The sequence below is a fragment of the Garra rufa genome, chromosome 1, assembly GCF_049309525.1.
Source record: "Garra rufa chromosome 1, GarRuf1.0, whole genome shotgun sequence".
In the NCBI taxonomy this organism is placed as follows: Eukaryota; Metazoa; Chordata; class Actinopteri; order Cypriniformes; family Cyprinidae; genus Garra; species Garra rufa.
This window is the reverse complement of record NC_133361.1, coordinates 13,825,550-13,853,432: the sequence shown is the minus strand read 5'-3', so window position 1 is coordinate 13,853,432 and position 27,883 is coordinate 13,825,550. Positions and strand designations below refer to the sequence as shown.

General features: G+C 41.3%; 1 protein-coding gene across 1 annotated transcript; it reads right to left on the bottom strand.

Annotated features, from left to right (window-relative positions):
* Positions 1–7,522: 7,522 nt before the first annotated feature.
* LOC141330882 (E3 ubiquitin-protein ligase TRIM35-like) lies at positions 7,523–23,116 on the bottom strand. The gene is made up of 6 exons (XM_073835673.1): positions 22,416–23,116; positions 22,085–22,180; positions 21,613–21,843; positions 21,513–21,535; positions 21,313–21,431; positions 7,523–8,043 (listed from the first exon to the last, which is right to left on the bottom strand). The coding sequence occupies exons 1-6, from the start codon at positions 22,809–22,811 to the stop codon at positions 7,556–7,558; spliced, it is 1,353 nt and encodes a 450-aa protein (XP_073691774.1). The 5' UTR covers positions 22,812–23,116; the 3' UTR covers positions 7,523–7,555.
* Between the last annotated feature and the right edge of the window lie 4,767 nt (positions 23,117–27,883).

Here is a 27,883-nt window from a genome sequence, read left to right as displayed (position 1 = left end):
ATATATATATATATATATATATATATATATACAGTTGCAATCAAAATTATTCAACCCCCTTGACCTGCAAGACAACATTTTGTGAAAACGATTCAACAAAGGCATGTGTAAACTATTAAAGAAAGTTTATTAATACACATTTGAGTAATTCTGAGAACGTAAGTTGATGAATAATGACAAAAAATTGAATTGCTCTAAACATTCATGTTCAAAATTATTCAACCCCTGAAAGTAAATTTGGTGTAGAATCTTTTATTCTTTAAAACCACCCATACACACTGCCTGTAAGTGCTTAGATGCGTCACCTTTCTGCTGCAATCTTGGGCCATTCCTCCCCTGAAAAATCTTTCAGATCACTGATAATCTTTGGTTTTTACTTTGCCACTGCTTGCTTCAAATTCAACTATGTATTTTCAATGAGAATTAAATCTGGAAACTGAACAGGCCACTTAAAAACATTCTATGACAGATTCCCAAACCAAGCTTAGATTTGAACTAATAATTTAGGATGATTGTCCTGCAGGAAAGTCCATTGATTATTAGCTTTAGACTTTGCACAAAAGGCATCACAATGCTTGCCAAAACCTTTTTGCCAATGTTAGCCTTTTTGTTCTTCTTGGTCAAGAGTGGTATTCAGGAAGATTCCTCAACATGAAGACTACACTTGTCTAGTGTTCCTCTTGAACACAGCATTGAAATCCTTTCGTTGGGTTGTCTTGCAAGTCTTTGGCTGTACATTGCAAGTTTTTCTCAGTTGATCTGATCAAACATTTTATGATATTGTGCTTTTTTGTTCAACAGCCTCAAAGGTTTTCTGGTTCAACACACTTTAATCTAAGGAATACGGCTGCCAGCTGTGTCTCTAGGGACTTGTAATGTCTTAGACATCTTCATGTAGTTTTAGACTTTCTAATATAGCAAACTATTTCTTCTCTATTGATTTTGTGTGAGCTTTGTTGATTTTACCATATTTGCTACTCCCTATCAGCACATGCATGGGCTAAGAGTATACTGTGTGTAACACCCTCAAGCTAATTCCATTTTGAATAAGTTTATAAAGGCTTAAGACAATTTTTAAGACAATTTTGTTCCTGACCATGAAAATAAAATTTCTTAAAACAGCAATGTTGAATAGGGGTTGAATAATTTTGACATAGCTGTGTTATTAAAAAAAATCCTATAACTCAAAAACATTAAATTATATATTGACATTATCACTTTTTAATGTACCAGAAAACTGTTGTAGATGCAATTTAGTCCTGGTTTAAGTTTACCAATGAGCCAAAGTTTACCAATGAGCCAAAAAAGAGATTTACCTCAGACTGTAAAGTCAAAAACTATTAAATGCCCATGAGAAGGATGCAATACTAATGCAATACTGCAATTTGCAAAGTTAAGGCATGACCATCGGACAGAAAAACGCTTGTTGCATCTGCATTGTCAGAAAAAACAGGTGGAGGAGAAAAGATGCATGTTAATTGCAAAAAAAGTAAGAATTAATGTTAAGAATCAGATATGAAACCATCAGGAACCACTTTGTCTCCAGCGCCACCGTTTTCCAGAACTGCAACCTACCTTGAGTCTCCAGAAGTGCAATGTGTCAGGTTCTCAGAGACTTTGCTTGGGCAAAAAATCCTAAAAAATGACCCTCAGTTAATAAGAATAACATTCTGAAGTATTGTCAAATACATAGACAGATGCGTTGAGAGTAACTCACTCTTGAAGGACCAGCAAATAATTCACTTCAGTTTTCTTAAAAGTAGCACGTTTCTAAAGAAAGTAGTTTAAAAAGGTAAACCACATTAAATACAAAAATATCTCAAAATATTACAGCTACAGAAAGAAACCAATTGATCTACTGATAACATATTAATCTATATTTGTTCTCTAGTCAAAATAACAGATTTTAGCGCAGTAGGAGACTAGTTAGGTATACAGGAGCTAAACCATTAAGGGCCTTATAGGTAAGAAGTAATATTTTGTAAGTGATACGGAACCTAATAGGTAGCCAGTGTAGAGACTGTAAAATTGGGGTAATATGATCATATTTTCTTGATCTGGTAAGGACTCTAGCAGCTGCATTTTGGACTACCTGTAGCTTATTTATTGAAGAAGCAGGACAACCACCTAGTAGTGCATTACAATAGTCCAGTCTAGACGTCATGAATGCATGAACTAACTTTTCTGCATCTGAAACAGGTAACATGTTCCGTAGCTTAGCAATGTTTCGAAGATGAAAGAATGCTGTTTTTGTAACATAGGAAATATGATTTTCAAAAGACAGTTGCTGTCTAATATAACACCCAGATTTTTGACTGTAGAGGAAATAACAGTACATCCGTCTAGTTGCAAGTTGCAAGTTTAAGAGATTCTAAGGTGGCGCTGAAAAGGCCTTTTTTATTTAAATGCCATAAAAACAAAACAAAAGAAACAACGCTGTAGAAAAATACGAGTTACAAATGTTGTACAATCATGCACTACTGCAGACTTATAAACTGATGTTTTAATGACATTAATGTATTAGTTATAGTCTGTTGTGAGTTAAAGTAAGCCGGTCTAAGGCATGAAACTCCAGGGCTGAAAATGAGTCCCACTTTGGCCCTGATACAGCGCATGGTTTTCATGAATGCTGCGAAAGAGTGTCAACAAATATATTTGGCAAGAAATCTGAGGTATATTTTTACAGACTGCCAAAAGCTGGATCCCTGCAATTCACAGAAACAAACTCCAGGTAGCGAAACATGGATTTACAGTTATCATTTTATGTCAATATGTTGAATCTTGCAGTAAAATAATACCCTATATATTGTATTGCTATATATTGCATTGACAACTCATAAATTAAATATTTACCATCTTATATTCTGCATAACAGCACTGAACGCTGTTTGCGTTCAGTGGATACTCTGCAGAATGACACTAGGGAGATTGTTAAACAAATTGTTGAATAAAAACAATAACATATTGATATAAGTGATCATCTGGATTTAGACCAATCTATTTTGTTTTGTGTTCACAGGCAGATTTGCTTTATGTTTTTCCCCAGTTTTAAAATCAAGCACATGGTTTGTGTAGGGCTCCTTTAATAACGTACATCGTGAATTTTATGGAATGGTTAAAAAAAAAGGTGTTTTTTAAAGCTAATCTTACACTTGATGAGGCTTTTTATAACAGAATAAGGCAGAACATATTTTAGGATATTTCATTTAGCACTTAACTATTCTCTAACACATAAACCATATATTGTCGTAATTGTTCGTCCACAAATCTGGAATCTAATGGTGCAAAAAAATATTTGTATTGTAAAAGTAGAAGCTCTTAGAACACATATTACTAATTAGAAATTAAGTTTTAATTTATCCACGGTAGGAAATTTACAAAATATCTTTATGGATCATGATCTTTCCTCAATATCCTAATAATTTTTTGACATAAAAGAAAAATCTTGACCCATTCAATGCATTTTTGACTATTGCTATAAATATATCCATGCAACTTCAGACTGGTTTTGTGGTCCAGGGTCACATATTTTGAATGAAATCAATTTAATTTAAACTTAGGATAACTATTTAAAACTGTACTAACATTTAATAATTTGTAATTCATTTAAACACTTTTTATACTCTGTCTTTTAAATAAAAAAGGAACATATTCAATACATTTTGTACAGAATTAATTTTTCTTTAGAGACATATTTACTCAATATTTTTTATTCTAATTTCTCTTCCATTTTTCCCCTTTTGTGATAAACCCACCACCCACACATTCACACAATTATATAAGTATCAACAACATTTACATACCTAGACAGTTTATACACATATATACATAATAAATAAATAAATACATTACTTAAAAAAATAAAAAATAAAATAATTAAATACAAAACACTCAAATATTCATATCAAATTTCTTATGATCCTCATTTCCTAGTAATTCCAATAATATTATTAAAACATCAACTGATAATAATATTTAATAATCCCATTAAGTAATAAAACAAATAAATTAAAAGAGAGGGAGGATTATGTAAAAAAAAAAAGAGCTATTTTATATATTTTATTTATAATGAATACTTTTATGGGGGCCCATATCTTTTCAAAGTGTACACTTTTACTTTTAATTTGAAATGTTATCTTTTCAATAGAGCGTACTTTAGACACTATGTCTAACCAGTCACTTATTTCTGGGGATTCTCGCCTTCTCCAAAATGTAGTTATTGCTTTAAGAGCTGAGATCCTCCATATTCTCAATAGATATAACTCATCTTTACTAAATGACACAGGTTCTATATCCAAAACTATATTTTGTATTTTTATTTTAAGTGATTCATTAAACATGTCTTCTATTGCCTGGGTTACTTCTGTCCAAATGTTTATTATTTTACAAGTATAGAATATATGCGTAGAAATGCGCACCACAGCTTCTCCAACATCCTGAAGATAAATTATTATATTTAGCAGATTTCTGGTGTTATAAAATATCGCATAACAAATTTCTAAATATATTCTTCCAATGTGGTGATTGTGTGGTCCTTAGATTTTCTTTTAAACTTTGTTATTTTATTGCCCAATTCAGTTTCCCATTTTACCTTAATATTACATAAACCCCCATCCTTAATTTCGAGAAAAATTTTAATCATCCGTCCTATTATGTTATCTATTTCATTCATTTTACTAACTTTAATCATAAAACGCATCAGAGGGTGAATATCATGGAAAGTTTTTATTTTGATCTCATCTTTTAAATAACTTCTTATTTGCAGATATTTATAAAATAATTTCTATGATAAAACATCTTTTTTTTTTATCTATGTTCTCTTTATCTCCATAAATTTGATCACATCTTTAAAGTGCTTTGCTAGCCCAAAACTTAAATCAAATTTATTTGATTAAAAATCAATTTCTCTTAAACAAACCATCTCTCCATCGCTAAGCTTCATCACTTTGCAAATTCTTCTCCAACATTTAACAGTTTCACCTCCATAATAATAATTATCTTTTTCTTTCTCCCACAAAATATTAATGTACTAATTGTGTCGAGTGACCCGATTTACATACTTTTCCACTTTGATATATTTTGTCTTGTTTAATCTGGGCTGCATATTAATAATACTCCAAGTTTGACAATTTGTCGCACTCTGGCGGGTTGAGGAGTGGAGATGGAGGAGAACCGGAGTAAATGATTATATAGTTTATTAAATAAAACACTGAAAATAATTACAAACAAACAAAAACCAGGCGCAAGAAACGAGAACATGTAACATTAACAACGGACAGCGGGAAGTGATCAGACACAGACTTAAATACCCTACAAACAAGGCGTGGTTACAAACGAGAATAACAGGATGACGAGGGGGAAATACAAATATGGGCAAGACTAAACCAAGTAAAGCAAAACCAAAAGGGGTAGACAAGGACTAAACCATAATGACTAGAAACAGAAGGGGAAAACACTGGGAAAACAGAACAGAGACAAAATACTGACTCAATGATAAAACCCCCATTTCTTTAAGTTTACTCTTGGTTTTTCCTTGTCCCAGATAAATCTTCTAAAAATGTTATGACACGTTTTAAAATTACTAGATTACTTAAAATCTCGGAAGTATACTCATTTTAATAGTGCTTATTTTTTCAGTCAAAGGTAATGATAATATTTTCTTAAATTCATTTTTTAAAGTAATTTCTAAATGATCATAGTTACACTTATATAAATTCTCGACTTTGTTTGCCCCAAAAACATTATCTCTGTTTGGTTCCATTTAAAATCATATTTCTCCTTTAAACTTTCTTGTAATTTACCCCCAATCTCCACAGCTTCTGTCTTATTAAAATGTAATGCATATCCTGTAATAGCTCCATATAACTCTATCTCATTTAACACTGAGGGCAATGATGTTTCTACATCTGTTACAAACAAAATCACATCGTCCACATCCACATTTAGTGCAAATTTATGTTCCTCTTCTTCGATTCTTAGGCCTTTTATTAAAGAATTTTTTCTTCTACTCTGTGCTAAGGGCTCAATACATAGGTCAAATATCTGAGGTGTTTAAGAAGTACACACACAAACAGTAGCTTGTATATCATGGTTGGTGACATGTGTGCATCAGTAAAAAACTGTGGGACAAGGGGGTTAGGGGCTCGGGACCCTGCAGCCGTTTGTTTCTCTCTGGTTCTCGCCTGAGAAACTTTTTGATTTGTTGGTTGTTTTGCTTTATTTTTTAAATTCTGTTTATTATTTGTTTTTAGGTATTATTGTCATATAATGTTCAACAGCTTACAACGTTTATATTAATTCACTTTAATGGGTCGAAAATAAGGATAAAAGACTATTTTTGTTAATTTCAAGTACTTTATTATAACAAAGTCATAAAAAACACGACCAGACTAATTTAAGGGTTTAACAGTTTAATTGATGTTGAACAAATGATAAAGCTTGGCTTAATGAACATTAGATCTCTTTCTACAAAAGAGCTGTTTGTAAATTATATGATCATAAACTAGATGTGCTCTGTTTGACCAGTTGTTCAAAAGTGGAAAAAAAAAAATCTTAATTTGGATTGCATCACAAAATCCAGTCTTGGCTTTGATCTAGATTAAGTCCTCAGTTTGTGTTGTTCAAAGCCTTTGAGTAAGATAGGGATACTTTTGATTAAAAAAAAAAGAAAAAAAGAAGATTATTCTGATCCCAGCAGAAGGGTGGACTTCAGGAACGACAAATATGATAAAACTGCTTCAAAAATAAAACATTTTAAAAAACATATCTCCAAACATCTGTCAATATCAAACAAAAATGTTGTATTAAATAAAAAAGTTTTTTTTTTCTTTTAATCACTTATTGTGAACTACATTTGCACAATCATCAGAGATGGAGCAGAAGTAGTTATTTCTGTAAAAGCAATACACAACTAGAATGAACAGAGAAAAACACCAGCATTTTGTTTATCTCATCTCATCTTTTGCTTTCCATCACCATGTCCCTTTAGGGGTTCTGTTCTGAATTTATCTGAATGTGTTACTGACGTAAATATCTAAATTTTCTGTTGTATTTGTAATAAAATTTAAAATTTTGGTAAGGGAACATGTGTTGAATCCACTCTTTCAGTGCTGCAATACTAGACAAAATATGATATTATTATGTAACTAGATGAAGACGTTTGTAGACAATCTTTGATGTTGTCTTGAGAAAGTCTAGCCTGATGCCCTGAAAATAGTTTGAAGTGGTTTTAAAATTTTGTGCTCCTGCTGTTTCTCTCTCAGACACAAACACACAGATCACTAGCAAGAGCACTGAGACATGGTTGCTAGGGTGTTCTGAGTGGTTGCTATGGTGTTGCTAGGGTGTTATGGGCAGGGGTTGTTTCTTGGTCAGATATGATTCACCTGATTTATTTTGACCCTTCATGTATTTTAAACATTTTACTTTTTTTTACAGATGAATATATGTATAGTTTTCTGGTCTGACATTCAAAACAACAGTCTCTTACTCCTGTGATTAAATATTGTATGATGAAAGATGAAAGCAGGAAGATCCAGACCTACAGGAGTAACCATTACTGACTATTGATCGCTAAGATCCTCATAGAGTCATAACAACAGAAGAATGGCAGTAGTGTGTGAGTGAAGGTGGTTGTGAATGTGTGTAGATGTGTGTTAGTTACAGGATCAGAGAATGACACCGTTCCTCTGTTATAGTCCAGATTCACTCTCACACGATCAAGCTTCTGTTTGACACGAAAACCAGAACCTGGATACCATCCGTACGCCACAAACCAGACACCAGTCTTAAAGAAACCACTTCCCTTCCTCTGGTTTGATGCTGTAGTTACTCCAAGACTCCAGTATTTTCTCTGTTTAATCTCCACATCCCAGCAGTGTGTTCCTGAGTTAAAACCTCCTGAACCCAGAACACAGTGATAATGGTCAAATCTCTCTGGATTATCAGGAACAGGTTGATTATATCCGCTCCATCTCACACTGGTCAGATCATCAGACACGACTAGATCCTGATCTGCAGTGTTTGGATCCAGAATGACAGGAGCTGATGAGACACAATCAACAGATGCTGTTATTCTGATGTTCATATAATGATCAAGAGTGAACCAAACACAGATGATTATGAATTATGACACTCGTCCTGTTGATCAAACACATCAGATATTTTCCTCTCATCACTGTCAGTTCACGAGTTCCCACTTACTGATAATAAACAGAGTAAAAGGATAGCGATAGCGTATAAGGTTAAGCGTATTTGGCGTGCTGTCCGGGAGAGGGCTCCGAGCTCCCCCTGCCCGGGGAGAGGGTCCGAGCTCGGCAATCGGCCCGAACCCAATAGCTCCCCAAAAGGCTAAATGATCGCAGGACAGCAGCCAAGGGAAACCGCTGTAACCCCCAAAAGGTGCTTAGTTTTCTGGCTGAAGGCATGCTTGATGATTGTAGCAGTGGGGCTGCTAAGGCAAAATATGAAGAAAAATGGGGGTGGGGGAGGGGGGTTGCTTCTGCTTCTGCGGAAGCTGGTACTGCTGTGGCAGTGAGGAAAAGGGGGGTGTGCTTCTGCGGAAGCTGGTACTGCTGCGGCAGTGAGGAAAAGGGGGGTGCGCTTCTGCGGAAGCTGGGACTGCTGCGGCAGTGAGGAAAGGGGCGGGGGGGTGCTTCTGCGGAAGCTGGGACTGCTGCGGCAGTGAGGAAAAGGGGCGGGGGGGTGCCTCTGCGGAAGCTGGGACTGCTGCGGCAGTGAGGAAAAGGGGCGGGGGGGTGCTTCTGCGGAAGCTGGGACTGCTGCTGCAGTGAGGAAAAGGGGCGGGGGGGGGGGTGCTTCTGCGGAAGCTGGTACTGCTGCGGCAGTGGGGAAAAGGGGGGGGGGGTGCTTCTGCGGAAGCTGCTGGGGCGGCACCTAAATCAATTGATGAGGGCCTGGTGGGCTTTTTTAATATGGGATCTGTCTGTTCGGACATAACTCTTGAAGCGCCCCAGTGTTTGGATTTGTTGCTGTGACATACCTTTTTGGGCGGCTGTTGTAGCTGCACCTATTCGAAAGGAGTGGCTAGAGAAGTTATCAGCTGGGGTACCTGATTGAAGCAGCACCGCCTTGAGATGCTTTTGGAACCAGAATCGAGAGACGGGACGGTTGAAGTCGTCTGTGAAAAGGGGGTCAGATGGATTTTTTGATTGGGATCTCCTGAGCTGGAGGAAGGCTAGGAGGGTTTGGAATGGTTGGATGGGCGACTGGAGATTAAATATATAGATAAAATGGCCTTTCTTTAATTGGTCTGACTTGCTTTGCTTTATGAAGTAGGAAATAACTTCATCATCTAGCACTGCTAGGTCGGAGATGGTTGGGTGCGTGTTAGGGTTAAAAATGGATGTGGTAGTGAGTTCGGAGCATCTGAGGAAGCCGAAGAATGCCAGGATGAACATGGCGTCTAAAGTACGGGCGGTGTGTAAAGATTGGTAACCTTTACGGAGAGTAGAGATGCATTTAGTAAGAATTTTTAGGGTTATAGGTTGGCGGGTGTCGGGGCGGGTAGGGTGGGTTTTTTTGAATACCTTTGATGAGCAGGGACGTCTGGGAATTGGATATATTGGGTGAAAGTGAGCCATATATGAGCTTATGAAAAAATTGGATCCCGCTTCGGTATCCTTTGATTGAGCTGATCTGGAGGTTTTTAATGATGTTGAGGTAAGAGATGAAGGAGGTAATGGCTAACAGGGAAAAATCTGGGAACGCTAGATTGTAGGCAGAGTGGAAAGTTTTAAAACATTTCCACGCTGTTAAATATGACTGGAGTGTGTTGGGGGAGACAGCTTGTAAGATGGATTCCAAAGATGCTGTTAGGAGAGGTCTCAGAGGATGATTTAAGGGAATATCAGCTCTGAATAGGGAGGTACTGGGGTTGGGAGAGAATCCGCCTCCGGAGCCAATGCTCTGAATTTCTGAAAGGAAAAGCGAGAGAGAGAGTCAGCTATTACATTTTTGGAGCCAGAGATGTGCTGAGCAGTCATGATGAATTGGTCACGAGCTGAAATCCAGATCAGCCGTCTTAATAAGGGCATTAATGCGGAAGAATGGGAACGACCTTTATTAATGCAATGCACGATGGCTTCGTTGTCGCAGTGCACGATAATACTAGTGGCTGACCATTCTTTACCCCATAGAGCGGTAGCGACGACTAGTGGGTACAGTTCGAATAGCGCTGAGGACGATAAGTGCTGCGGTAAGTCTGTTAGCTGGGGGGGCCATGTGGAAGGGAACCACCGGCCGTGGTAGAAACCTCCGAACCTGACGGAGGGGGCGGCGTCGGTAAATAACTGAATGTCGACTGGGGAGGAAACCAGATTTTTGTAGAAAAAAGATAAGCCGTTCCATTGTTTAAGGAAGGATATCCACAGGCTAAGTTCGTTACGACATGAGTCATTTAAGTATATCTGATCTTCTAGCGCGTGAACGGAGGACGCGAGGGAGAGGAGATGTGAGATGAAGGGGCGGCCTTGCGGAATAATGCGCATCGCAAAATTCAGGTGGCCTAGGATGGATAAAAGCTCGCGTTTGGAGCAGCTGGTGGCGGTTAAGAGAGAGGAGGCTACCAAAATGGTCCTGTCGATTTTCTCGTTAGGAAGGGAAGCCTGAAATTTTTGGGAATCTAGGTTGACGCCCGAAAATTCGATGTAAGTGTTAGGACCTTTGGTTTTTTCTTGTGCGAGAGGGATCTCTAGTTCGGCAAAGAGTTTTTGGGTTGTTGCGAGATGGGCGTTTGGAAGGGGGGAGAGATAATTAAAAAATCATCCAGGAGATGAACCAGGAACGGTAGTTTGTAATTGTTAGAGAGGATCCAGCAAATCGCCTCTGACAACATATTGAAAATTTTAGGGCTGCTTCGACAGCCGAAAGTGAGGCGGACGGAAAAATAAAAATTTTCCTGCCAGCGGATTCCGAATAAATGCCAGTAGTCAGGGTGGATGGGCATGACTTTGAAGGCAGAAGTAATGTCGACTTTGGCCAGCCAAGCACCACGACCTGCTTCTTTAATCAGGGTGATTGCTTGATCGATGTCGTGATAGTGGAGAGAAAATTCTTCAAGGGGAATGAGGCTGTTAATACTTGGGAGCGGGGAATTATGTGGGGATGAGAGATCGATTATGAGGTGTTTTTTACCTGAAAATTTTCTGGTTGCGACGCCGATGGGGCTGACTCGAAAAACATCAAAAGGCGGAACAGAAAAGGGGCCGATCATGAAATTTTCTTCTATTTCTTTTTTAATTAAGATGTCGACTGTTTTGGGTTCGGTGAGAGCAGATTGAAGGTTGGGACAGATGAGACTTTGGGAGGGGAGGTTTACGACGCCCGGGTTAAAGCCATGCGAGAGACCTGAAAGGATATAATCTGTAAAATTAGAATCAGGATGGTGAAGCAATTCAGCAGATAAACGAGAAACATTTACAGGAGTCGATAGGTACTGTTTGTCTTTTTTATTTGCAGCTCTCTGAACTGGACAGATCAAACGGGCATGGGAGCCACCACAGAAATTACATACATGTAAATAACGACCGCGTTGTCTAGTGCACCTCGCGTTGTTGAAGTTAGCGCAAGCTTGACTGCCGGAAGAGGAAGGGTGGCGGTGAAGAGAGGGAGAGGGGAAGGAAGAGGTGTCCATGAGGCGTGGGACATAGCTGGTAGATTTGGGTTGGGATGTTTCGGGACACGGAGGGATAGAAGGGTTGACAGAGGGGCAAGAGATGGAGGAGTGCGAGAGGGAGCGGCAAACTGCGCAAGCGATGTTGCGGGCAGCCGGCGAACACCCTGCTGTGGAGCTCGTGATCCAAGGCCCCCCAATAGGGGCACTGATTCCACTGAGCTGTACGGATTGCACATTTTGCCGAAAACATTTTGTGATACGTGTAAAAATGTGAGCCACCGTATGAAAGCGCGAGCTCAGCGATTATCGTAAGGTAATCGCTGAGCTCACGTCTCCTGTGGGGAAAAACGGAGCATATTACCTCTGAGAATCGGTTGAACGCAATGGTGAATTCAGTGAACGAAAGAATGCGTGATGAGATGTGAGTTGAGTTTTTTAGGGTGACAGATTCGCCGCAATTTATTAGGCGATCCGGGTGTGAAGGAGAGAGAGGGGATAGAAGTGTGTAGAGGTCAATGTCTGCACCTGCTAGGATTTGTGTCCAGGTGGAATTGGCGACGGGAGGTGGATCCAGGGCGACTGCGTTTGGAGGGATGGGCAGGGGTGTGGCTGAGGCTAGCGTGAAAGTACTGCGAGAAAGTGCGGAAAGAGAGACTGCCGGGAGTGATAGCGGAGGCACGCTCACGCTATTACTGACTCCTGGGGCAGGAAGGGAAGAGGGATAGATGAGGTTAGCAGGCGCCGGAGCTGACGAAAGCGGAGGCATGCTCGCGCTGTAGGTGGCTCCTGGGGCGGAAGAGAAAGAGGGATAGATGCAGGGGTTAACGGACGCCGTGGCTTGCGCCGCAAGCGGAGGTATGCTCGCGCTAAAGTTAACTCCTGGGGCGGAAGAGAAAGAGGGATAGATGGGGGGGTTATTAGAGGCAGGAGCTTGAGCTGAAAGCGGAGGCATGCTCGCGCTGTAGGTGGCTCTTTGGGCGGAAGAGAAAGCGGGATAGAGGGAGGGGTTAACGGACGGCGTGGCTTGCGCCGCAAGCGGAGGCATGCTCGCGCTAGAATGGGAGGGCGGCGCTGCCGGCCATGGGTAGGGGAGAGGATTGGGAGTGGGAAAAGGATTGGCTGTAACTGTGTCTTTGTAGCCGGCTGAGGGTTCGCACTCATGCGACGGCTTGGAGGGGCGACGGCCTGACGATCGGTGCCGTCATCGGCGCGCTGATGCCCAAGACGGACGTGGGGGCGTGCACTGGCAGGTGCTGCGCTCGGGGCGCGGCCCAGGCTTGCTGAAGGCCTTTTAGCATTAGCCTGTCCTGGCCGGGAATAAGGGGCACTGCGGCCCGTGCCTGCGGTGTACGCAGCTTTAGGAGGAGGGGTGTAGTTTGGTGGATCGCCCGCTTGTAGTGAAGTGAGGAGGTCGAGGAGCTCCGCTTTAGTGGCTCGACGTGGAAAAGTCGCCGGCACCCTCCGTGCAGTGTGAACGCTCTAATCCGTTAACATGGGTGCGGAAAAAAATACTCAACGCATACGCACTGCAGACGGAGTATGTGTGAAACAGGCGTAACTGATCAGCATGCTCAACTAGCGGGTGCGTTTTTGATTTGTTTTTCGTTATCTTCCGCCATTCTTCTCACTTCTCTTTTTTTCTGCGCTTCTTCTCTGATGTTGTAAGATAACTTGTGTTCTTCACTGGCCGCTGCTTCCGCCACTTTACCCCTATTTACTCGAACAGCGACCCCCGCAAACAGAATGGTAGATATTGGGTAGTGACAGTGACACTGACGATGGGTAAATTAATCATTTGTGTTGTAATAAAATATCGATATTGGCCGTTAGTGTATCGATTATTTATTGCGACAGAGAGCACAACAATATATTGCAATATCGATTTTTTTCCCCACCCCTAGTCAGAAGATGCTTTTAATACAAAATGTTGTCTTTGTACAGAACTTTACACAGTGCTGTCATATTCAAATGAGATAAACTAGAATAATACACAAGAAATAAAGTTTATATCTATATCATCTTCCTCAGTGTTTCTCTCGTATGAATCAAAGCTCTGCTTACTTCATAAAAATAAATACACTGTAGATATTATTCCACAGTAATGCATGAAAATAACAATCTGGCTGATATAATTAACAACAACTATTGATATTATTATGTTTTTATTAAAATAAAGCTTAAATAAAATAAATATTAAACGAAAATCTAATATTTAAAATTAAATGCAAATTAGAAAAGTTGTTTTGGCAACTAACTGAAATAAACTACCTTGGGGTTGTGCAAAAGGCCATGCTTACTTTTAATTTGTTTCATTATAATAGTTCTACCGCATTCGGTTTATTATAGTTCTCTTACGAGAGGTCACTCTTACTGCGTAGCTTTACGCTGGGGGAAAATCCTTTCCGCGAGAGATATTGAAGCCAAAAAATTATCCTTAATTTTGTATTAATGTAAAACGCGTTGCCGCAGTGAGCAGACATAGGCGAGGCGTGCTGCGTGCCTATTGGCTGCTCTGCAGCAACTGCAGCACCTATCGAGCGAGGCTTGGCGCGAAGTCCGCTCCAATGAGCGCATTTCGCGCCTGACACGTCATCTCCCGCCGAAAGTGGCGTGATGTCAGCCTATAAATATCGCTCGCAGGTAGCTACACTCTGATTTTTTCATCCTCCAAGCGAAGCTCACGCATCGCTGGAGCCGGAGAAGAAGCCGCCGTAGACTGCAAGCATCTCAGCGGGACGAACCATCAGAGCTGCTGGCCACGCCGCCTTCCGTGCCTTCCTGCTGCGCTTTCCGGCGCCTATATCCTTTATAATCTTTTATAATCTACAGTGTGTGTCGCCGCTGCGATACACACTGTTTCTCTAAGAGAGCAAAGTGTCTTTTTAAAGATGCTTTCATACGGCTCGTGCAGATGCCAATGGCGACTCTGAAGACTTGCCTTGCCTTCTTCACTGAGACTGCTCCCCCGCCCGTGCGGTGTCGCGCCGTAAAAAGCGCTGTGCCCAGCGGGCCCCGGACCCTTCCTCCAGCTGACAAAGCTCGCCGGTTCGCCCGCCTGCTTCATCGACCTCGTCAGCCTCTGTTCCGGACGTAAAGCGGCCGCTGTATGCCACCGCTTCCATCGACGCCGCTGACGAGGGGGCCATGAAGGAGGAAGAGGATTTCCGTTTCCCGCCAGAGCGGGAACGCGCATTCTGCTCAGACGCAGCGCTGCGTAGCATGGCCTCTCACCGTTGCTGAGAGGCACCCGTGGTTAACGGATTCTGATGTTTTTCTCGTCCGGCCGCCGCCCCGCCAGACGCGGCCCAGGATTGAGTTGAAACCTGAGCCTCCGGAATCGTCCTAGCATCTAGGAAAACGACGGTGTACGAGTCCCGCTGTTGCCGGTCCCCCACCAAAGTTATTCGCTCGTCCAGTCCCAGGAAATGTGACTGTTCCAGTGTTTTCTGCAGCCAACAAACCGGCTCCGTCGCCTGTTTGCCTGCACACAAAAGTCGTTCCCACGGCTACACAGATAAACTCCCAATAAAGTGTATTATCTGGTGTCCCGGCCACGGCCGATGGTGTTTCACGTGTTGTAAGAATATGCCCACTAACCAGTGCTCATCTCTACACACAAGCACAGCACACATAAAATCGACTCAGATCGATTGCGCGTCACACGTGGTAAATGTGCCCACTTCACAGTGCCTACAGACACCACATTATGCACTGTTGGTTTCTGTAAAAACGAAACCAACAGTGCATTAACTCTATGCTTTGGAGTGTTAAATGTGCCCGCTTCACAGTGCTCACAGACACCTCATTATGCACGTCAACCGGTTTCTTTAAAAACGAAACCAGGAGTGCGTTCGCTCTATGCAGGCGAACGCTGTTTGGAGTGTTGAACGCCGGTGCGCGAGTCCCGCGGCTGCCAGACTCCCACCGAAAGTATTCGCTCACTCTGCTTCAAGAAATGTGGCTGTTCCAGCGTTATTCGCAGTCATCAAGCCGGCGCTGCAGCCTGCTTGTCTGCACTCGAGCCGTTCTCACGGCTACCCAATTAAATCCTCAAAGGATTGTATTTTCGGGTATTCCGGCCATAGCCGAAGGTGTTTTGTGTGTAGCTCGCATGCGCATACACATGAGCACATCCTGTCATACAAAACCCGCGCACATAAAGTCGACCCGAATCGGCTGCGCTTCACACGTGATAAATGTGCCCACCCCAGAGTGCCCACACATATCACATCAGGCAGGTCTTACGGTTTCTGTAAAAACGAACCGGACGACGCCCCGTCTACACGGCTAAAGGCTGCGCTGAGTGTGTTGAATGTGCCCGTTACTACGCAACCACATATATACACAAAGATAGCAGTCCCCGCGGTCAGTGTACCCCGAGCCTCGAATGTCGCAGTCACTCGTGCGTCACAACGCACCGAAGCGACTCCGTTATTGACAGATCGGAGCGCGCTTCGCACCTACCCCCTTGCGTTACAGGCAAATGCATGGGAAAAGCTCCCAGGGGTTTCACAATGGGTGCTGGACATTATTAAAGGAGGCTATTATATGCCGTTACACGGCGCGCGTCGAGACCACGATAAAGGCAGATGCAGCACACCTGCTACGAGCCGAAGTGACCACTAGATCTAAGGCAACTGAACAAAGCGCTAGTGAAGCGAAAGTTCAGAATGCTCATAACCAGGAAAATCCTCGCGCAAGTGTGCCGAGGAGACTGGTTTGTGTCAGTGGATCTGAAATACGCGTATTTTCAAATACAGATAGCGTCGCGTCACAGGCGATTTTTGAGATTCGCCTTCGAGGGCCAAGCTTATCAGTACACAGTCCTGCCATTCGGTTTGTCCCTAGCACCCCGTATATTTACGAAGTGCATGGATGCAGCGCTCGCCCCGCTCAGACAGAAAAGCGTGCGAATACTGAATTATTTGGACGACTGGCTGATTTTAGCGCAATCTCACTCAATGCTCAGGGAACACACGACCATGTTACTCGATCACCTCGAGAACTTGGGTTTGAAAGTCAACTGGGAGAAAAGCTCGCTGAACCCCAGCCAGAATATCTCCTTCCTGGGCATAGAATTAGACTCGCTGGCAATGAAAGCGAAGCTTTCGTCAGTGTGCGCGCTGAGCGTTCAGAGCGCAGTGAGCGCGCTCTGCCGCAGCAAGTCTGCCCCGCTCAAGACCTTTCAAAGAGTGTTAGGTCTTATGGCTTCAGCATCATCAGTTCTACAGTTAGGGGTGATTTGCATGCGCCCACTGCAGCTCTGGCTGAAAGCGACTCCGTCTCACGATCGATCAGAGTTGCGTTACAGCCCTGATGCCGTGGAGAGCAGCCGACTGGTACCGAAAAGGTGTCACTCTAGAGAGACCCTCCAGGGTGAAAGTAGTGTCCACGGACGCGTCCACCTTGGGATGGGGGGGCACTGCTAGAGGGCAGACCGGCGTTCGGCCTATGGTCAGAACGAGAGAAGTCACGCACATCAACTGCCTCGAAATGATAGCAGTGGAGAAGGCGCTGACATAATTTCTTCCCCTATTGAGGGAAGTCATGTTTTAGTCCGCTCCGACAACGCATCGGTAGTGGCTTACATAAATCGCTATGGCGGACTCAGGTCCAGAAACCCACATGCACTCGCAGAACGCCTTCTGGAATGGGCTCATCGCAACCTGTGCTCGCTAAGGGCAGCGCACGTGCGGGGGACCCTAAATGTAGGACCAGACAGACTGTCCAGGAACAATGTTCCAGCGGACGAATGGTCGCTGCACCCTCAGACGGTGCAGCTTTTATGGAAAACATTCGGCAGAGCGGAGATAGATCTATTTGCATCTCAGGACAACGCTCATTGCCCAGAATTCTTTTTCAAAAGCTAAGGACGCGCTAGCCCATACGTGGGCCCGCCGTCCTCTTTATGCTTTTCCCCCAGTCTCTCTCCTACCTCAGGTGATAGAGAGGGTGAAAGAGGAAAGGTGTGCAATACTGCTGATAGCGCCGTTTTGGGGAAACCAGACTTGGTTCCCAGCGCTGATGCAGATGACGAGCATCGCACCGTGGCCAATACCTGTGAGGAGAGACCTCCTCTCGCAGGCGGGCGGCGCGATCTGGCACCCCCATCCCGAGCTGTGGTCCCTTCATGTATGGGTCACCAGGGAATATATGATGAACTCCCCACAGGAGTGATATCAACGATCACACAGGCTAGAGCTCCATCTACTAGACGGCTCTATGCATCGAAGTGGTCGATATTTGCGGACTGGTGCACAGCCCGCGGATCCACACCCACAGACTGTGGTGTGACAGATGTACTTTCCTTCCTGCAAGAGCTACTGGACAAGGGCAGGTCCCCGTCCACGCTCAAAGTTTATGTGGCGGCCATAGCAGCGTTCTCGAGGACAACGCTAGGTCAGTCAATAGGGAGGAACGATTTAATCATACGCTTCCTTAAAGGAGCCAAGAGGTTAAATCCACCCAGACCGCCTTCAGTCCCAACATGGGACCTTTCTGTGGTGTTGGACGCTATGAAGAGTGAACCATTTGAACCACTACAGGCGGCTGAATTAAAATATCTGTTTCTTAAGGCTATATTCCTACTAGCGCTCGCTTCAGTGAAGCTCGTGGGAGACTTGCATGCGCTTTCCGTGGGCGCGACATGCATGGAGTTTGGACCCAACGACTCAAAAGTCATACTCAAACCCAAGCACGGATACGTGCCAAAGTCTATTAACACACCGTTTCGAGCACAGGTCATCGCACTGTCTGCTTTACCGGCTGTGGATGAAGAGGCTGACGCGAGACTCTTATGTCCAGTTAGAGCGCTAAGAGTCTATGTGTCACGCACGTCTGCTTTTAGACAGACAGAACAGCTGTTTGTTTCGTTTTACGGGCATCCTAAGGGAATGGCTGCGTCAAAACAGACTTTATCCAGATGGATAGTGGATGCTATTGCACTGGCGGACGAGTCCAAGGGCATGCAATGCCCGCTGGGTGTCAGAGCACATTCCACGAGGGGCGTGGCCTCGGTCGAGTGGGATCGACTTGCAAGATTTTTGTACGGCGGCAGGCTGGGCCTCTCCGTCTACATTTATAAGATTCTACAATCTGGAGGTTCCTGCCCTACAGGCCAATTTGCTGTCGGTCTAGATATTAGCAGATATCTAGACCCACGTTCCAAGTTTATCCAGGCCGTTTACCTGCCCGGATACACCAGGAGCCAGTGTGTTTAGGGCACTAATCCCCTTACATGGTTAAGCACTGTATGAACCCCGGGCTACGGCCCTAGGGTCTATGGTATCAGATGTTGGCATGCACGGCGTTTTACAGGGCGTTCCCCTAGCGTAAAGCTACGCAGTAGGAGAGACCTCTCGTAAGAGAACGTACTCGGTTACTAACGTAACCTCGGTTCTCTCAGAGAGGGAACGAGTACTGCGTACCTTGCCGTGCAAGCGTGTGCTCTGGGCGCTTTTATGATGAAAAAACCAGAGTGTAGCTACCTGCGAGCGATATTTATAGGCTGGGATCACGCCACTTTCGGCGGGAGATGACGTATCAGGCGCGAAATGCTCTCATTGGAGCTGACATCGCGCCAAGCCTCGCTCGATAGGTGCTGCAGTTGCTGCGGAGCAGCCAATAGGCACGCAGTACGCCTCGCCTATGTCTGCTCACCGCGACAACGCGTTTTACATTAATACAAAATTAAGGATAATTTTTTGGCTTCAATATCTCTCGCGGAAAGGATTTTCCCCTAGCGTAAAGCTACGCAGTACTCGTTCCCTCTCTGAGAGAACCGAGGTTACGTTAGTAACCGAGTACGTTATTGCATCAGCCTAGTAGGCGTGGTTACGGAGAGTCTCACGAGTTCAGAGAGATTAACAAATGATCAGATGCAGCAGAGGTAAAAAAGCAAAGATAACGTGCAATGGCTGTTATAAAGTATCAAAGTGAGTTCAATTGAAGATTATGAGCGGGGAATTTGTCATAAGCATACAGATCGCAAGCGGACTTAGGTTTTCGATGCGGATGGTCGGCTAAAGCTGTGAGATTGCTTCAGAGTTCGTTGGGATTGCCTGTTGAGAGTTTCGTGTGCGTCATTAAGGATTCACCACACACATATCTCATGAATCTCACGAATTATACAAGTACTGTCAGCACTTCACACATCCAGGACGCGACTACATCGAGGAGGACGCGTATCTATGGACATCTGCCTGTTCAAATCTCCGCGTGAGGATTACAACGAGTCCAATCATCTGTTTGCAACTATCCCTTTATTCAAGTTTCCCTGAAACTATTGGGACTTATCAGAACTGAGAACTGCCTCACTGCACAATCTAAGTATCTCCTTTTCTTTAAACCTGTTTGTGCAAATTGTTTTTATTTGATTGTTTATTGTTGTGCAGGCCTGCAGTTTTGGTTTAATTTATACCAATGTGCATTCTATGTGGGAATTACAATTGTGAATAATTGGTACATTTCCTATTGTGTGAACAATACATTTAGTGAATCTCAATTTATGACTCTGGGTCTTTACTCCTCTCTTGGTCACTGGACATTAATTAGGTATTCGGCCTTCTAAAGTGATTGGTATCGCAAGAGTAATCCGTGCATCATACAGTCTTCAATACAGGGGTACTTGAAGTAAAATGACTAAATCCTAAAACAATTATTTATAAGTGTGCATATTAAATCTGAAGTTAAAATGTACAAAATAAACCCTAATGCAAAATATAAACTAAAAAAAAAAGTATATAAACAGTAATCATCATTGTCAGTTTGATCAATTTGATCATTACATTTTTCTATACTCTGTTTTTAATGGTTAAATTATTTACTTTTTTTTTTTTTATAAAAAAGTATGTCTAATTAATTGAGTTTCACAGTTTTGATTTTAACAATTTTTTTTCTATTACTTTTTTGGATTGCATGTTAGTGGTTTCATTCAATTTTAATAACCGAAAGCATCTCCAATTAATTGATTTGATTAAAAATAAAACGTTCTTAAGTAAAGTTGTTGCTTTTTTGTGTGAAATTAGTCATTTAGAATAATCGATTAATCAATAAATGAGTCGATAGATTAATCGATATAAAAATTAGTCATTAGTGGCAGCCCTACAATCAAATCAAGAGTTGTTTATTTGACACTTGCAGATGACACTGGATATTGAAACTGGAAATAAAACACAGTTTAAATAGGGAAATAAAAAAATAAAAAATATTATTGCTTTTTCTCAGTATGGTTGTTCTGTGTTTTTCCGAATGTGTTTCTTCATCTATTTGGGCACATTGTTTTGAACTGTATAGTCATTAGTGCATTCAAACAAAAACAATTTCATTACTAAAAATTTTACATAAAAAGGTTAAAATAGAATAGAATTAATTAAAATAGAATTAAATGGAATTGAATTAAAATAGTCTTTGATGAAATTTCGGTTTGTATAAGGTGGTAACTGATGATTTTCATGTTCAACTGTCTTAAAAACAGCTTCTGTGTCTTTAATTAAACTGAAAATGAAAGTCAAGCAGATTGAATTCTCGGACTGATTATTTCTAAAAGTGATCTGCTGATTTTGCTGCAGTAGATGATCTGTTTATTCCCACATAATGCTGAAATCTGTCAATATTCCCCCTCATGCATCATTTCTAGTGTATGTGTGTGAGCTCAGATCTTCTGCAGTCAGACTTACTGTTCTGGACGATGTCCTGCATCTTCTTCCAGACTCTGAACGGCAGGTTGCCCAAGTAACGTGGCACATGAATCAAAGCTCCAGAAGGCGTCTGTGGATCCGGCTGTGAGATCTGGACTCTGGAAGAACATTCAGGAGTCAGAACTGCAGTGGCTTTGGATCAGAAGCAGAGAGACCAGAGACACCAGCAGATCACTCACCTTTCCATTGAGACTGGAAACTCCTGCAGAACAAACACACCATTGATCATCAACAACTCAATCAATCATCAATCAATCAATCAATGATCTGAAATCAGACCTTTAGAAAGCAGACATCACTGGCTTTCATCATCTCCTCCGTGTCTTTGATTGTGTGTGAAAGAGCTGAGATGTGTCTGTTGATCTCCTCCAGCTTCTCCTTCATCATCTGCTTCTTCTGCTCCTCTTCCTCCCTCAGTGCAGTGATTGTAGCTTCTTCTTCATCTCTGAGAAACTGATGAAGCTTCTCAAACTGCTGTTTAATCTGACGCTCTGTGTGCTCAGCTTGAGACTGAAATCAAACCACATTCACTTCAATCATCTCCATCAACACACATCAACACAATCACATCATTCAGATCTGAGAGAAACTCAGATACAGACATACAGTATAACGGATCCAGAAGCAGATTGATGATCCTCATTTACTAAAATAATCAGCTGGAGTCCATTATATTAAATATATCAGATCATAACTGTATATAGTGATCCTACAGCTGGAATGAAAATGACTCTCGATTCTGTTTCCTCACCTTGATGTGTTCAACTGTTTTCTCAAACTTTCCTTTCATTGTTTCATTGTGTTTTAGTTTCTCCTGTAATGATTTCAGTGCTGTATTGAGCTCCTCCTAGAATTAAACAAAATAAAAATACATAAAACACCAGATTAGAGTAAAAAGAAGAAAAGATGATACAATGATATGGTCATATAATGCAGTGCAAAAGTATTTGCCCCCATCCTGATTTCTTCTGTTTTTGTGAACATCTCATGCTAAATTAATTCAGAAGAAATTACAGTTTGTGAAAGGAAAAGTCCTGTTCAATCAAATCAACACTTTGAAGCATTAAACTTATTTGTCTTACCTTATATGATGAAACCACGTCACTGATGGGTCTGAATTTGTGATTGTCGTGTTGTTTTGCATCTCTACAAACTAAACACACCGGCTGTTTGTCCTCCAGACAGAAGAGTTTGAGTTTCTCACTGTGTAAACTGCAGATCTCCTCAGATCCTGATGAACTCCTCTCATTTCTCTGCTTCAGGAACGACTCACACAAGTTTTTTAACGCAAGATTAGTAGGAAGTTGTTCTCTTGAGGATCTTCTCCTGCAGACAGGACACTCCTGAGTTTTCTTGGTTCTCCAGAACTGTTGAAGACACTCTTTACAGACACTGTGACTACATGATAAAACAACAGGATTCTTGAAGATTTCACAGCACACGGGACAAGAAAGCTCTTCTACAGATAGTGAATCCATTTTCACAGTTTGAGCTCCAGCAGTCTAAACTTTACTTTCACTTTCTGAACGACACTTTCAAAAATGAATCACAAAGATCTGCTGTCTGTTCAGAAACAAACGTCCCCAAAATCCTTAAAGTGTTTCTCTTTGTTCTTCACTGATTCTCTGTTTTCTTTAGTAAAGACAGAAGAGAGAACGACAGACAGGAGAAATAATGAGTCTCTTCCTGGTTTTGAGTCGAGTGTCAGGTGTTTCAAGAGGGAGGAGTTTCTGATCACCTTTGGGTGTGTTCAAACAGGTCAGATATGTGGAAATCTGATATATGGACATGTATATAAAACAATACTTACAGCACATTATGTGATCCTGGACCACAAAACCAGGCATAAGGGTCTTTTTTTTCTGAAATAAATAAGTTTTCCATTGATAGGTTTGTTAAGATAGGACAATATTTGGCCGAGACACAACTATTTAAATTTCTGGAATCTGAGGGTGGTGCAAAAAAATTAAATATTGAGAAAATCGTCTTTAAAGTTGTCCAAATGAAGTTCTTAGCAATGCATTAGGTTTTTATATATTTACAATGATTTTGGCTTAAAAGAAAATTGAAAACCCATACAATGAATTTTTGGCTATTGCTAATATACCTGTGCTAACTAAAACTGGTTTTGTGGTGCAGGGTCACATATTTGTAATTTCATTGTCTGCTGGAGACATATATAATGAAGTATATGTACAAACATCTGGATAAAGCCTATTATTAAAATTAAAGGCCACTTAAGTATAAAGAGAATACACTTTCATGACTGTTTCACATGTTTGCATTTCTGTACTTTCTTCTGCACTGGAAGCTCCTAGTCATCAAGTCAAATTCCTTGTGTTTAAACATAGTTGGTAATAAAACATTTCTGACCTCTGATACTGTTATAATGCAATAAATACAGACAGGACACTGGAGTGATTTTACAGCCGGATTGTAAAGCAGTTGTATAAAGTGTGCTCAGACAAGAAATGAGAGAATAAAATTCACACTGTAGATCCACCACTTTTCTTTTATTAACACTAAAATAAAAAATAAAATTGGTCTGTTACGTGATTCATTAGTTTTAATTTCCTCGTCTCAGATTTAATTAATTGCTTTAATCACTGGTATGTTTTAAAAATGTCAATCTTAGGTTTGTCTCCTGATTAATGTTTTCAGCTTTCAAACCAAACCTACTCTCGTTTTCTAGTGTTTTCATCCTTAAATGGGAGAGAAATATCAGCTCCACTGCATTTGAACCTCACCACAGTTAAAATGTATATTTAATTTAACTCATCACATATGACAAATACTTTAGCAGTTTCCTTGAAATTCACTTAGATTTAAAGGTGCAGTGAGTAATATTTAGGAGGATCTGTTGACAGAAAAGCAGTAAAATATCCATAGCTATGTTTTCAGTGGTGTAAAAAGTGGTTAAAAAAATTAACTGTTATATTTTTATGACCTTAGAAAGAGCAATTTCTATCTACATTGCAGGTCCCCTTACATGGAAGTTGCCGATTTGCTCCCCCATGTTTCTTCAGTAGCTCTGAACAGACAAACTGATCTACAGATGGGTTTTGTGTTTGTAGTAAAATCATGGTTCATTTTCTTAAAGGTCATCCATTTACTTCAATGAACAAACAATCATTTAACTGAAACTCTCACTGGAATAAACAAACACTGAACATGTGTTGAATCAACTTCCTGCAAACAAGCCTGCACTGGCCCTTTAAGGGCCCACATAAGGCCAGTCTAAGGGCCCCCATCAGGTTGCCAGCACGAGGCCTCTGAGATTTTGCTCATTGGCAAAACGCTGGTCCCTTAGTACCTCACTTAGCCCACACTATTAATCTACAACAGGGATGGCTAAACCTGGTCCTGATCAAACACACCTGATCAAACTAATTAGGATCACCTTTTAATTAAAGACAGGTTTGTTTAATCAGGTTGTAACTAAACTCTGTAGGAAGGTAGATCTCCAGGAACAGGATGCACCCCTGGCGACGAATTACAGAACGTTTCTTATCTTAGTCTTTACTTAAGATATGATGCGTTAAATTAGGATTTTCCGAAAATTCGTATTGAAGAAGCAAATCTTCACTTGATTTGGGATTTATCCTATTTTACAGAATCCCCCTGCTGAAAAAAAAAAACAGCTAAAACCAGCCTAGAATGGTTGGCTGGTCTTAGCTGGTTTAAGCTGGGAGTAGCTGGAGCTGGGAAAGTGGCCAGTACTCCTCTAAAACTAGCCTGCTGACCAGCTAAAATCAGCCAACCAGCTTAGGCTAGTTTTAACTTCTCTTTTCACCAGGTCTATCTTAACTCTAGTTAGGAAATCTTAAATTGCATGGTCAACTTCGACAATCCACTCTCAGGTCTGTTACCAAGCAACCAACAGCACGAGCTGCTGATGAGGTAAACAAAATAAACAGAACCAAGTTTGTGAAAAAGCCCTTTCTACAGATCTTATCAAAGTTTCAAAGCGATACTTTCAGATAGTTTTCACCTTCACTCACTCACGAAGACAAAAACAGGAAATGGACAAGAATTGCTGAAATATCCGTAATATTCAATATACCGTAATTGTGTGTAAGTCTGTAATTACTTAAATCTGTTTTGGGTCCTCAAGAGTCTTTCTACCACTAAACATCTGCGTTCTTCATATTCAGTTATTAATACATGTAATGCCATTGTTGAACAGTTCAATTGTAAGCAGTTTTTCTTTTAGCTTTCAAATAAAAGTTAGGAAAACTTTTGGGTTGCCCTTAAGTTAAGACCGTTTTTAGGTTTTTTTGTCAAGTTAGATGGTTTCTGTAATACCCCTTTCCAATCAGTAGTTAAGATAAGATAACACACTGAAATGCTGTTCTGTAATAGCTTCAATCCTAAATTGAATCCTTTAAATTCTTAATCCTAAATCCTTTTACTGAAATTACCAAACAGGTAGGATAAGATGTTATTGTTAGGATCTTTCTGTAATATGCCCCCTGATCTATTCTATACATATACAGGCTACTGTTTCACAGCTGATGTGTGAAAGTCTTACCCGTAGTTCATCGATTTCCAAACATTGTCCACAGCTGAAGTTGACTGATAGTAAGGCAGGCAAGGCAAGTATATTTATATAGCACATTTCATACACAATGGTAATTCAAAGTGCTTTACATAAAAGGCATTAAAATCATAATAGCATAAAAATCATACAAATTTATAATAATCACAACAATAAAAACAAAATTTAAGAACATTTAAGATGATTTAAAAAAAATGGTTTAAAATTAATTAATACAGTAAAATGATTATACATAAAATAATGCAAACTGTTCGGACGTAGCACAGTGCTCATTCAATAAATGCACAACTGAACAGATGAGTTTTGAGTCTGCATTTAAATGTGGCTAATGTATTAGCACATCTGATCTCTTCTGGAAGCTGATTCCAACTGCGGGCGGCATAATAGCTAAAAGCGGATTCCCCTTGTTTTGTGTGAACCCTTGATATTACTAACTGACTCGATCCTAATGATCTGAGTTGTCTGTTAGGTTTATATTCAGTGAGCGTATCTGCAATGTATGTAGGTCCTAGGCCATTGAGTGCTTTATAAACAAGTAAAAGTACTTTAAAATCTATCCTAAACATAACTGGAAGCCAGTGTAAGGACCTGAGGACTGGTGTGATATGCTCTGATTTTCTGGTTCTAGTCAGAATCCTGGCAGCAGCGTTCTGTATGAGCTGCAGCTGTCTAATGGTCTTCTTGGGAAGGCCGGTGAGGAGACCATTACAATAGTCCACCCTGCTGGTGATAAAGGCATGAACAAGTTTCTCTAGTCTTGACGGGAAATAAAACATCTAATTCTTGCAATGTTTTTGAGATGATATGCTGATTTAGTTACTGCTTTGACATGGCTACTGAAACTGAGGTCTGACTCCAGAATCACACCCAGATTCTTGACTTGATTTTTAGTTTTTTGACCCCTTGCGTCAAGGTACATATTTACATTATGAACTTCATCTTTGTTTCCAAATGCAATGACTTCCGGTTTCTCCTTGTTTAACTGTAAAAAGTTTTGGCACATCCAACTGTTAATTTCATCAATGCATTGGCAGAGAGAGTCAATGGGGCTGTAGTCATTTGGCGATAAGGCTAGATAAATCTGGGTATCATCTGCATAGCTGTGATATGCTATTTGGTTCTTTCTCATTATTTGACTTAGTGGGAGCATATACAGACTGAACAGCAGCGGCGCTAGAATTGAGCCTTGTGGGACTCCGCATGTCATGGACGTCGACTTAGACTTATGTTCTCCTAGACTCACATAATAGCCTCTCCCTTCAAAGTATGACCTGAACCATTTGAGAACCATCCCAGAAAGCCTGACCCAGTTTTCCAGTCTATCTAGAAGGATGTTATGATCGATAGTGTCAAACGCAGCACTGAGATCTAGTAATACCAGCACTGATATTTTGCCAGAATCTGAATTTAGGCGAATATCATTTATTATCTTTATGAGCGCTGTCTCTGTGCTATGATGTGGTCTGAAACCAGATTGGAAATGGTCCAGGTATCCATTTGAGTTTATGTAGTGGTTCAGCTGATTAAAAACAACCTTTTCAATAATCTTGCCTATGAAAGGAAGATTTGATATTGGTCTATAGTTGCTCAATATGGTTTTATCAAGATTTCTCTTTTTCAGAAGGGGCCTTACAGCTGCAGTTTTCAGGGAGTTTGGAAAAGAGATCTGCTTCTAAACAGTTAAGCACACTTTTGAAAAAAGATGTGGGAAGTGTGTCAAGGGGGCAGGTTGACGATTTGAGGTGCTGTACTGTTTCTTCCAAAATGTTGCTATCGATTGCTTCAAAAGTAGACATAATGACTTCTTTTTGAAATTGCGGTCGAATCTGTCTGATCTCTGCATAACTTGAGGGTGTGCTAATTGTCTTTCTGATATTATTGATCTTCTCAGAAAAGAAGGAAGCAAATTCATCGCACTTGCTGTCGGAGAGCAGTTCACTAGGGATCTGACTAGGGGGGTTCGTTAGTCTCTCCACGGTAGGAAAAAGAGTG